Source organism: Portunus trituberculatus, chromosome 1, assembly GCF_017591435.1.
Source record: "Portunus trituberculatus isolate SZX2019 chromosome 1, ASM1759143v1, whole genome shotgun sequence".
NCBI classification, from domain to species: Eukaryota; Metazoa; Arthropoda; class Malacostraca; order Decapoda; family Portunidae; genus Portunus; species Portunus trituberculatus.
In genome coordinates, this window is record NC_059255.1 from 5,305,248 (window position 1) to 5,317,630 (window position 12,383).

At 39.9% G+C, this 12,383-nt stretch overlaps 1 protein-coding gene across 1 annotated transcript in view; it reads left to right on the forward strand.

The window, feature by feature from the left end:
* The window catches only part of LOC123517037 (constitutive coactivator of peroxisome proliferator-activated receptor gamma-like), a 33,696-nt gene that overhangs the window by 7,953 nt on the left and 13,360 nt on the right, over nucleotides 1–12,383 (forward strand). Inside the window, 5 exon segments of the mRNA XM_045276892.1 lie at nucleotides 1,111–1,266; nucleotides 2,612–2,867; nucleotides 3,228–3,414; nucleotides 7,859–7,970; nucleotides 11,335–11,533. Of these exon segments, the coding sequence (XP_045132827.1) occupies nucleotides 1,111–1,266; nucleotides 2,612–2,867; nucleotides 3,228–3,414; nucleotides 7,859–7,970; nucleotides 11,335–11,533 (910 nt within the window).

Below are 12,383 nucleotides of genomic sequence, written 5' to 3' on the forward strand. Positions count from 1 at the left end.
TACTGAGATGCATTTTTACCATGATTTTTGGGTGTGATTAGACAATTTTATTTGCATTAGAAAGGGTCTATGGAGGTCAGAAGGTTAATGGCAGGAGTCTTTACTATTTCAAAACCCACACACATTTTTGAAGCCTTATGAAGCCGTCAAAATAGTAACAAGAATTAATTTGAAAACGTGGCACAGCGCTGGAGGAGGTAAGCTTCTACTGTGTGTGTGTGTGTGTGTGTGTGTGTGTGTGTGTGTGTGTGTGTGTGTGTGTGTGTGTGTGTGTGTGTGTGTGTGTGTGTGTGTGTGTGTGTGTGTGTGTGTGTGTGTGTGTGTGTGTGTGTGTGTCCTTCCGTTACCTCTTCAATCTCTTTCTCTCTTATTCTTCCTCCTCTCTGTTCCCATTCCTCCTCCTCCTCCTCCTCCTCCTCCTCCTCCTCCTCCTCCTCCTCCTCTTCTCTTCCTTGCTTTTTCTTATCCTTCTCTTCATCCTTCTATGTGTGTGTGTGGGGGGGGTGCTAGGCTGGGCTGAGAGAGAGAGAGACAGACAGACAGACATTGATTGATTGATTGATTGATTAGCCAGATTTAAATGCAACAACAAGATTATGGAGAGAGAGAGAGAGAGAGAGAGAGAGAGAGAGAGAGAGAGAGAGAGAGAGAGAGAGAGAGAGAGAGAGAGAGAGAATTGATATAGTTTAGCTCATGCAATAATAAGGTCATATATCTAGAGAGAGAGAGAGAGAGAGAGAGAGAATTGATCAGTTGGGTTTAGTTGCAATAACAGATCTATTGAGAGATAGAGAGAGAGAGAGAGAGAGAGAGAGAGAGAGAGAGAGAGAGAGAGAGAGAGAGAGAGAGAGAGAAAAAGAAAAGAAAAGAAAAAGAAAAAGAAAAAAAAAGAAAAAGAGAGAGAGAGAGAGAGAGAGAGAGAGAGAGAGAGAGAGAGAGCGAGAGCACAAAAGAGAGTGTGTGTTTGTGTCTGGTCACACTAAATTAGGTTAGTCTAAGTTACGTTAACAAAACTAGCATTAGAATCAACAACAACAACAACTACCACTATTACTACAACCATTACTCCCACTACCACCACCACCACCACCACCACCACCACTACTGCAGGAGAGGAAGCGAGAGACCTGGACACATCGACGTCTGGAGAACCTCAAGGACGTTATCAACTACTTCACCATTATCAAGTCAAACAAGGAGCTGGAGCATGGCAAGCACTTCTTCCTCCCCACTGGTCTGGCTGCCTTCACTCCTCTGATCTTCAAGGTGTGTGAGGGTGTTTTGAGTGTGTTTGTGTGGTGTTTTTGGGGTGTTTTGAGGTTTTTGAGGGTGTTTTTGTGTTTTTTTGGAGATTTTTTTGTTTTTTTGGTTTTTGAGGTTATTTTTAGGTGATTTTGGGGTGTTGTGGGGTATTTTGAGTCTGTTTTTGGTGGATTTTTTGGTGTTGTGGGGTGTTTTGGTGTTTTATGTTTTTGGGGTGTTTTGAGGGTGTTTGGGTGTTTTGGGGAGAATTTGTGGGTGTTGTGGGGTGTTTTGGTGTGTTGCAGGGTGTTTTGGTGTGTGACAGGTTATTTTGGGGTGTTTTAGTGGTGTTTTGGGGATATTTTGGGTTGTTTTTGAGATGTTTTGAGATGTTTATGGGTGTTTTAGGATGTTACAGGATGTTTTGGAAGTGTTGTGCAGTGTTATGGGATGTTTAGAAGATATTGTGGTGTGTTTGTGGATGTTTTGGGGTTGTTTGGGGTCATTTTTGTAAAGATTATGTGTTTTTCTGGGGTTGTGTCTTGGGGATGTTATGTGTTTCTTTGGGTGTGTTTAAATGTGTTGCTGGGTTTATGTGTGTGTTTTGGTGTTGCAGTGGGTCACAGGGTGGTGTGTGTTTGTGTGCTTGTTTTGAGGTGTTTTTTGTATATTTTTGAAGTGCTTGGGGTGTTTTTTTTTGGTTAGGTTAGGTTAGGTTATCAATCCTTTAAAACTATTGACACAAATATCCCTTTAAAAAACCCTTTATATTCCACAGGACTTCCCTTGGCATGTCTTGAAACACACACACACACACACACACACCAAACACCCCTTTAAACCCACCAAACACACCCAAAAAGGTCTTCACACACACACACACACACACACACACACCCACCCACCCACCCACCCACCCACCACACCACACCACACCACACCACACCACACTACACTACACTACACTACACTACACTACACTACACTACACTACACCACACCACACCCTTTACTAATCTATCTGTCTATCTATCTATCTGTTTATATGTGGGTTTGGGGTGTTTTTGTATGTTTGTGTATTATTTGGGATGTTGTGGGGTGTTGCAGGATGTTTTTTGGGGATGCTGTGTGTTTATATGTGCGTTTTGGGGTGTTTTGGTATATTTTTAGGATGTTTTTTTGTATAATTTATGGTGTTTGGGGTGTGTTATCTATCTATCTATCTATCAGTCCTTTAAAATCACCACTTACACAAATATGCTTTAAAAAAATAATGTATTTATCTTACAGGATGTCCTAGGATGCCCAGTGTACTTTAAAATCACCATTAACACAAATATCCTTTAAAGAATACGTGTTTATCCTACAGGACATCCTTGGTTGCCCGGTGTACACATGCCTTGAGGAATGTGACAAGGCCGTCGCTGAGTATGCCAAGATTCACGGGGCCATGGGGATACTGGGCCAGGATTCCGACTACATTATCTACAACACCGCTCACTACTACTTCTCAATCAACCACCTGAATCTGGAGACACTGGACACGGTTATGTACGATCGTAATGCCCTGTGTCGCGTTCTCCACATTGCCGTCGATCAACTGCCCCTTCTGTCCTGCCTTATTGGTGTGTGTTGGGGTGTTTTGATGTGTTTTGGGTGTTTTGTGGTGTGTTTTGGGTGTTTTGGGAGTGTTTTGCGGGTGTTTTGGGTGTTTTGCGAGTGTTTTGAGTGTGTTTGGGTGTGTTTGGTGTGTTTTGGGGTCTTTTGGGGATTTTGTTGTGTGTTTTGGGGTTATTGGGTGCGTTTTGGTTATATTTTGGGTGTATTTTGTGTTTTGGTGTGTTTGGAATGTGTTTTTGATGTGGGTGCTTTGGGGTGTGTTTGTGCGTTTTAACCCAACCCAACCTAACCTAACCTAACCCAACCCAACCCAACCCAACGCAACCAAACCTAACATAACCTAACTAAACCCCAATCCGCCGCAGGTAACGACGTGATCCACCAGGAGGACTTGCTACTCTTCCACCAGCAGCACCTGAGGATATCCATGCACCAGCTCCACCGCCACCACAACCGCCCCCCACCTGAGATCCTCATTCCTAAGGTGGCCACATTTATCAATAACCAACCCCCCATGGAACAACTCAACCAGCAGCTACCCTCATTGGCCAGGTGTGTGTGTGTGTGTGTGTGTGTGTGTGTGTGTGTGTGTGTGTGTGTGTGTGTGTGTGTGTGTGTATTTACCTAGTTGTAGTTTTACAGGGCCTGGGCTTTATGCTCGTGTGGCCCCGTCTCCATATCTACACTTATCCAATCTTACTTTAAAAGTGTGCACACTCGTTGCAGACACCACTTCCTCATCTAAACTGTTCCACGTCTCAACACATCTCTGCTGGAAACTATATTTTTTAATATCTCTCAGACATCTTCCTTTTCTCAGCTTTTTACTATGCGATCTTGTGCTTCGGATGTCATATTCTTCTCTCAGGATCAGTTTCTCATTATCCACTTGGTCCATTCCGTTGATCAATTTATAAACTTGTATCAGGTCTCCTCTCTCCTTCTTTGTTCCAGGGTTGGTAGATCCATAGCCTTTAGTCTCTCCTCATATGTCATCCCTTCAAATTCTGGAACCATTCTTGTAGCTATTTTTGTAGCCTCTCCAATTTCCTTATGTGTTTCTTTTTATGAGGGGTCCACACTACTCCTGCATATTCCAATCTGGGTCTTATTATAGTACTTATCAATTTCTTCATCATTTCTTTGTCCATGTAGTGAAATGCTACTCCAATATTCCTTAGCAAATTATATGTTTCTCTAAAAATTCTATCAATATGGCTTACTGGTTGATTGTTTTCTTCCATCGTCACTCCTAAGTCCTTTTCCTTTTGACTTTCTCCAGTTCTACTCCATCTCCCATCTTATAGATTCCCACAGGTCGTCTTTCACTCTTTCCCATTTCCATGACATGGCTTTTGTTCACATTGAATTCCATTTCCCATTTCTTACTCCATTCCCAGATCTTATTTAGGTCTTCTTGCAGTATTTCACAATCCTCCTTTTGCTTTATAACTCTGCACAGTTTTGTATCGTCCGCAAACAAATTTATGTAGCTGTTCACTCCTTCTGGCATGTCGTTAATATAAATGAGGAAAAGTATTGGTGCCAATACTGACCCCTGTGGCACTCCGCTTTCTACTGCTCTCCACTTTGACTTCATATCTTTAACTACCGTCCTTATTTCTCTCCCCCTCAAATAATTTTCTATCCATCTCAATGTGCTTCCTTTTAAGCCACCTTCTCCTCTAACTTCCACAGTAATCTTGCATGTGGCACTTTGTCAAACGCCTTTTTTAAATCCAAATAAATGCAGTCAACCCATCCCTCTCTCTCTTGTACTCTATCAACTATTCTAGAATAGAAACTCAATAAATTAGTTACACAAGACCGTCCTTTTCTAAAACCAAATTGGCTATTTGATATTAATTTGTTGTCTTCAAGGAACTCGATCCATTGTTTCTTTATTATTCTTTCACACATCTTGCATATTACACTAGTTAGTGATACCGGTCTGTAATTTAAAGGTTCTTCCTTCCTTCCGCTCTTATATATGGGAACCACCTCAGCTCTTTTCCATTCTACTGGTACTGTTCCATTTTCTATTGAGCATTTTATGATGTTGTATATAGGACTTGCTAGTTCTTCCCTACATTCTTTCAGTATTCTGCCTGAGACTTCATCCGGTCCCATTGCCTTCTCTTCATCCAGTTCCTTCATTAACTCTTTTATTTCAAGCTTGGTTACTTTAATCTCTTTCATATAGATTGTCTCTATTACTCTGTGGCCTCTCAAATTTGGATTCCTTAGTAAAGACCTCCTGGAATTTTTTATTTAATAGTTCTGCCATACTTTTTGGGTCTTCCACCATCCCGTTCTCTCCTTTTAACCTTTCTATTGTTTCTTTTTGCCTAATTTTTCCATTTATGAATCTATAGAACAATTTTGGTTGCTCCTTACATTTTTCGACAATGTCTTTTTCGAAGTTCTTTTCCTCTTCCTTCCTCACCTTAACATATTCATTTCTTGCTGCTTTGAAGTTTTCCTTATTTGCTGGATTCCTATTTCTCCTCCACCTTTTCCATGCTCCATCTCTTTTCTCCTTTGCCTTGGCACACCTTGCATTAAACCAATCTTTCTTTCCTTCTTCTTTAGGTCTATATTTTGGGACATATTCCCTGACTCCTGTTTTGTATATTTCCAAAAATAAGTTATATTTGTCTTGCATTGTCTCTGAGTTTTCCATCTCCTCCCAGTCTACGTTTCAAAATAGTTCTTGAGATTCTCAATATCAGCCTTTCTGTAATTTAATCGGTCTCCTTTGTATGAATCGTCTCTATCTTCCTTTCCCTCTTCTATATCTATTTCTAATATTGCATGGTCACTCTTTCCCAATGGGCACTTATATCTTATATCATCATTCATTTGTATACCCCTTGTAAAAACTAGGTCCAATCTCGCTGGCTCGTCGTTTCCTCTGAATCTTGTGCATTCCTTTACTCTCTGGTCCATCATATTGTCTATCATTAGGTTCAAGAATCTTTCTCCCAGGCTTCTTCCCCATACCACTTTCATAATTTTCCCAGTCCACTTCTTTACAGTTGAAATCTCCTACTAATATCACTTTTCTCCTTTCTTTAACGATTCTCATTAGACTCCTTATTGTGTCATCTATCATGTCTTTATATTCTTGATTGGTCCATGAATTTGTTTTGGTGGCACATATGTTACAATGATTGTTAACTCTTTTTTATTAATATGCATCTTAATATACAATAGTTCTGCTTTTCCTTCACCACATTCCATTTCATTTATCACTATCTCTTTCCTTAACATAATCATGACTCCTCCTCCTCCTTTACCCACTCTGTCTCTTCTCCATACATTATACCTATTGTCCAAGTCTATTTTGATTGCCTTATTTAGTTTTGTTTCAGCCAGGCATACAATATCTGGATTTTCTTTCCTTATGTAATCTCTTAATTCTAATTTACTTGATAAAACCCCGTCTATGTTCGTATACATCATTTTTAGTCTTTTGCCTTTATCATTTTTAGTTAAACTTGTTCCACTTTTTTCTCTTCCTTCTCGTTTATATACCATTTCCTTATCCTGTCTCCTAGAATTCTCCAAAAATGCCTTCTTTCCTCTTCTGACCTTTCATTATTTTTTTCCCTTACTGCTGCTGCCAGTTCATTGTATCTCTTCCTTTCTTCCTCATTTCTATTTTTCTTTATATAGATATCCTTGCAGCCTTCTGTTTCTCTAAGTTTTGTTGTTCTATATAATATTTCTTCTGTTGCTGCTTGTGATTTTAGTAGTATTTTAATTGGTCTCGTTTTTCCTTCTTGATATGGTCCCATTCTGTTTATTTCTTCTACTTCCTCTTCCAAGTTCTGCCTATCTTCGTCGTTTAGATTCTTCAGTAGGTCTTTGACTGATTTCATTTCTTCTTTTTCTCTTTTTGGTCTATATTTTATATTTTTTCTTTTATTCCAAATACGACTACATTTTTCTACGACTACACTCTTTTTTTCTGCAATTTCTCTAACTAAATTTTCTTTTGTCTTGAGGACTCCTATCATTTTGTTTGTCATATTTTCTTCTTTTCTTTAAGTTGTTCTTGAATCACCTCCTGAAAATCAGCCTTATCTTTCTTATCTTGGACTCTCCATGCTTGTACTTATTTTTTAATCACGTTCTGTACTCTTTCCTCTTCCTTGTTTACTAGATCTTTCAGCTTCTCCTTTTCTTTCTCGGCTTTACCGAGTCCTTCTTCCATCTGCTTTTTGTAGTTAGCTACTTCCTTTTTTAGTTCTTCGTTTTCCGCTCTTAGCCTAGCTTCGTTTTCTTCCACTTTTTTTTTTATCCTTTCTCTTAGTTTTATAAACTCTTTATCCTGTTCTTCATTCACTTTCATTTCCATCTTCTCCTTTATCAGTTTATCTAGTTTATATTCAATATTTGACACTCTCTTTAGTAGTGAAGTAGTCGTTGTATCGAAACCTTCGAATACACGATCACCCTCATCAGCATAGTCATCATCAGCTTTCCTACCTTCTCCAATCTCACGTCTGCATTTTGATGGTATCTCTTTCGCTCATTATTCCTTAATACTTGATTTCATGAAGAAAAATGAGACCACACTACCTGCCCAGGCCACTGTAAAAACTGTACAACCGGTATGTAGTGAAGATCAGCTGCTTGTCGGAACGGCGCCAGTGCGTCCTTCCTCTACCATGTCTCGTGTCTGTGTGTGTTATAATCCTTCTCCTCCTCCTCTTTCTTCTACTCCTTCACCTTCTTCTTCTCCTTCTCCTTCTCCTCCTTCTCCTTCTCCTCCTCCTCCTCCTCCTCCTCCTCCTCCTCCTCGTGTTCTTCCTCCACCTCCTCCTCTCTTCCTTCCTTTGTATATCCCTTCCTCCTCCTCCTCCTTTGTATTCTTAGTTCTTCTCCTCTAATCCTTCCTTTGTATACCTCCTCCTCTTTGCATTCCTGTCTATTTCTATTCCTTCCTTTACATTTCTCTTCTCTGTACTGCACCTCCTTCTCTCGGCAGGGTGGTGTTCCGGGACGAGAACCGCGCCCACCTGCTCATAGATGGCATAGGGATGTACCAGCTGGACATTGAAACACCTGATGAGTTTAGCAATCAGCCCACGGAGGTTCAGGTACGCTGTTTGCCTTCCCTGGTTGTGACTGTGGGTGCTATTTTGATGCTATGCTATTTTGGTGCTATTTTGAGTTTGAATAGAATGTGTTTTTGATACAAAGAAGGGATATGAGAACCAGTTAGCTCATCATTGATCAAGAAACTGCTTCTGTAATTAGATACTTAGGTGAATGCTGGTGTATATCAGATGAATGGAACTTTAGGAGACGGAATCCAAATATATGCAGATTATGCTTATCATAGTACACGGAGAGAATGCCAGAATGTATCAATTTATGGCTCATAGCTTCATAACTTGCAATCTCCCTGGTGATGAACAAAATACTAGATATAAGGAAGAGATTAAGGTGTGTCAAAGTGTGTTAGTGTATATTAGGATGTGTTTGGGTGTGTTTTGGATGCATTGAGGTGTATTAGGTGTGTCAGAGTGTGTTAGTGTATATTAAGATGTTTGGGTGTGTTTTAGATGCATTAGGGTGTGTTAGGTTGTGTCAGAGTGTGTTAGTGTATATTAGGATGTGTTTGGGTGTGTTTTGGATGCATTAGGGTGTGTTAGGTTGTGTCAGAGTGTATTAGTGTATATTAGGATGTGTTTGAGTGTGTTTTGGATGCATTAGGGTGTGTTGGGTGTATTAGGGTGTGTTAGAGTGTGTTAGTGTATATTAGGATGTGTTTGGGTGTGTTTTGGATGCGTTTGGGTGTATTAGGGTGTGTTAGTGTGTGTTAGTGTATATTAGGATGTGTTTGGGTGTGTTTTGGATGCGTTTGGGTGTATTAGGGTGTGTTAGTGTGTTAGTGTATATTAGGATGTGTTTGGGTGTGTGTTGGATGCATTAGGGTGTGTTAAGGTGTGTCAGAGTGTGTTAGTGTATATTAGGATGTGTTTGGGTGTGTTTTGGATGCGTTAGGGTGTGTTTGGGTGTATTAGGGTGTGTTAGTGTATATTAGGATGTGTTTGGGTGTGTTTTGGATGCATTAGGGTGTGTTAGGTTGTGTCAGAGTGTATTAGTGTATATTAGGATGTGTTTGAGTGTGTTTTGGATGCATTAGGGTGTGTTGGGTGTATTAGGGTGTGTTAGAGTGTGTTAGTGTATATTAGGATGTGTTTGGGTGTGTTTTGGATGCGTTTGGGTGTATTAGGGTGTGTTAGTGTGTGTTAGTGTATATTAGGATGTGTTTGGGTGTGTTTTGGATGCGTTTGGGTGTATTAGGGTGTGTTAGTGTGTTAGTGTATATTAGGATGTGTTTGGGTGTGTTAAGGTGTGTCAGAGTGTGTTAGTGTATATTAGGATGTGTTTGAGTGTGTTTTGGATGCGTTAGGGTGTGTTTGGGTGTATTAGGGTGTGTTAGTGTATATTAGGATGTGTTTGGGTGTGTTTTGGATGCATTAGGGTGTGTCAGAGTGTGTTAGTGTATATTAGGATGTGTTTGGGTGTGTTTTGGATGTGTTAGGGTGTGTTAGAGTGTGTTAGTGTATATTAGGATGTGTTTGGGTGTGTTTTGGATATGTTAGGGTGTGTCAGAGTGTGTTAGTGTATATTAGGATGTGTTTGGGTGTGTTTTAGATGCATTACGGTGTTTTAGAGTGTGTTAGTGTATATTAGGATGTGTTTGGGTGTGTTTTGGATGCATTAGGGTGTGTTAGGGTGTATTAGGGTGTGTTAGAGTGTGTTAGTGTATATAGGATGTGTTTGGGTACATTAGGGTGTGTAAGGGTGTGTTAGTGTATATTAGGATGTGTTTGGGTGTGTTTTGGAAGTGTCAAAGTGTGTTTGGGTGTATTAGGGTGTGTTAGAGTGTGTTAGTGTATATTAGGATGTGTTTGGGTGTGTGTTGGATGCATTAGGGTGTGTTAAGGTGTGTCAGAGTGTGTTAGTGTATATTAGGATGTGTTTGGGTGTGTTTTGGATGCGTTAGGGTGTGTTTGGGTGTGTTAGAGTGTGTTAGTGTATATTAGGATGTGTTTGGGTGTGTTTTGGATGTGTTAGGGTGTGTCAGAGTGTGTTAGTGTATATTAGGATGTGTTTGGGTGTGTTTTAGATGCATTAGGGTGTGTTAGAGTGTGTTAGTGTATATTAGGATGTGTTTGGGTGTGTTTTGGATGCATTAGGGTGTGTTTGGGTGTATTAGGGTGTGTTAGAGTGTGTTAGTGTATATTAGGATGTGTTTGGGTACATTAGGGTGTGTAAGGGTGTGTTAGTGTATATCAGGATGTGTTTGGGTGTGTTTTGGAAGTGTCAGTGTGTTTGGGTGTATTAGGGTGTGTTAGAGTGTGTTAGTGTATATTAGGATGTGTTTGGGTGTTTTTGGGATGTGTTAGGGTGTGTAAGAGTGTGTTAGTGTATATTAGGATGTGTGTGGGTGTGTTTTGGATGTGTTAGGGTGTGGTTGGATGCATTAGGGTGTGTTAGAGTGTGTCTGGGGGAATATTGGTGTTATCAGGTTACATAGTACAAGTTTTAAGAGGTTGAATTGTGGTTTGTTAATTTTGCTGTGGTTTTGTCCTTTTTTTTATTATTTATTTGATTTTTATTGATTTGTTTTCTTTATTCCAAGTCATCAGCAAACCATTTATCATATTTTTAGTCTACATTTTGTGTGTGTGTGTGTGTGTGTGTGTGTAACGTAACATAACTTAACCTAACCTAATCTTGGTATCCTCTTTAGCTTTCCTAGTTGTTATTGTGGGTACTATATTGCAGGTGCTGTAGTGGTTGTTATTGTGGGTGCCATTCTTGGGTAGTAGTATACTGGTTTCTATCCTTAAACATCCCAGAACACAACAAAGCACATCAAAACACCCACAGAACACTCCACAACACCCACAAAACACTCTTAAATACCCCACAACAGAACAAAAAACTCCAACACACAGCAAAACATCCCACAACATTCCAGAACACCCAAAAACATCTAAAAACACATCTCCAAACACCCCACAACACACCAAAACATCCCAGAACACAACAAAACACCCAAAACACCCCAGAACAGCCCATTGCACCATCAAAACACCCCAAAACACATACAAAACACACCACAACACACCAAAACTCTCCACAGCACATGAAAATACCCAGAACACCCCAAAACACCACAAAACACAACAAAACATCCCAAAACACTCCCAAAACGCACCAAAATCCCATAAAACACCACAAAACACCTCTTAAAGAACCCACAACACCAAAACCACCCTAAAACACCACAAAACACCCCGCAACACAACAAAACACCCCAATAACCTATAGAAACACATCAAACACACCCCAAATCCCAAACACACACCCTGGAACACCCCCCACAACACCTCACAACACCAAACCCCACCCCACAACTCATGGTACCCCCCCCACCAGTAGGGTATGGACATAATGGACCGAGTGAGGCTAAGACACATCAACTCGGAGCTTGGAAGACATCTGTTTGCGATCTTACGAGGGGAAGCTTATGAGTCGTCCACCACTCTCGAGGACTACACTTCTAACCTTCCGTCAGGGGCCATCGTGTTCCAGGCCCTGCGAGCGAGGGTGTATCGTATCTTGCAGAAGTCGGCGAGAGGTGAGAGCGAGAGAGAGAGAGAGAGAGAGAGAGAGAGTGAGAGTGGGAGTGGGAGTGGGAGTGGGAGTGGGAGAGAGAGAAAAGGAATTCATGTTTTGTTTATTTGAAAGGGAAAATAAAATGTGATGTTTGTTTCTTTTGAGGGTAAAACTGAAGAGAGAGAGAGAGAGAGAGAGAGAGAGAGAGAGAGAGAGAGAGAGTTATATATTTACCAGTAACACATAAATTTTTCTTTCTTTCTACAGAGCTTAATTTTTGTGAGAGAGAGAGAGAGAGAGAGAGAGAGAGAGAATTTAGTTTGGTAAGGGTTTTGTTTCTCTTCCTTATTTTGTCTTTTTATGGGGTTTGAGAGAGAGAGAGAGAGAGAGGTGCAGAAATAAGGTTGTGCATTGAATTTTTTTTTCTTTTGCCATTAACACCACAACACTTAAAAATGTCTAAATGTCTTTTTTTTTTCCAGGTGCCATTAACTAGATTTGCCATTTATATTTTTCTATGCCATTTATTAACCATTTGAAGTATTACCATTTTTCTCTTTGTCAATAAATGCCAATGTCTTTTTTCCAGATGCCATTTATTAGATTTAGAGTTTATATTTTTACATGTTTTTTTTTCTTTTTTTACATTTTCGGAAGATTTAGTACGTATAGACGTGGCTATTTTTTCACACACACAAAAGACTCTCGATTCTTTCTCTTCACTTCATTTTGCTAAATTTACTGTTAAAATTTTACTGTACCAACATTTTTCCACATTTTCCAAAGATTTTAGTACAAATAAGAATTTTTTTTACATTTTCCAAAGATTTTAGAACAAACAAGGCAATTTTTCATTCACACAAAAGACTTTC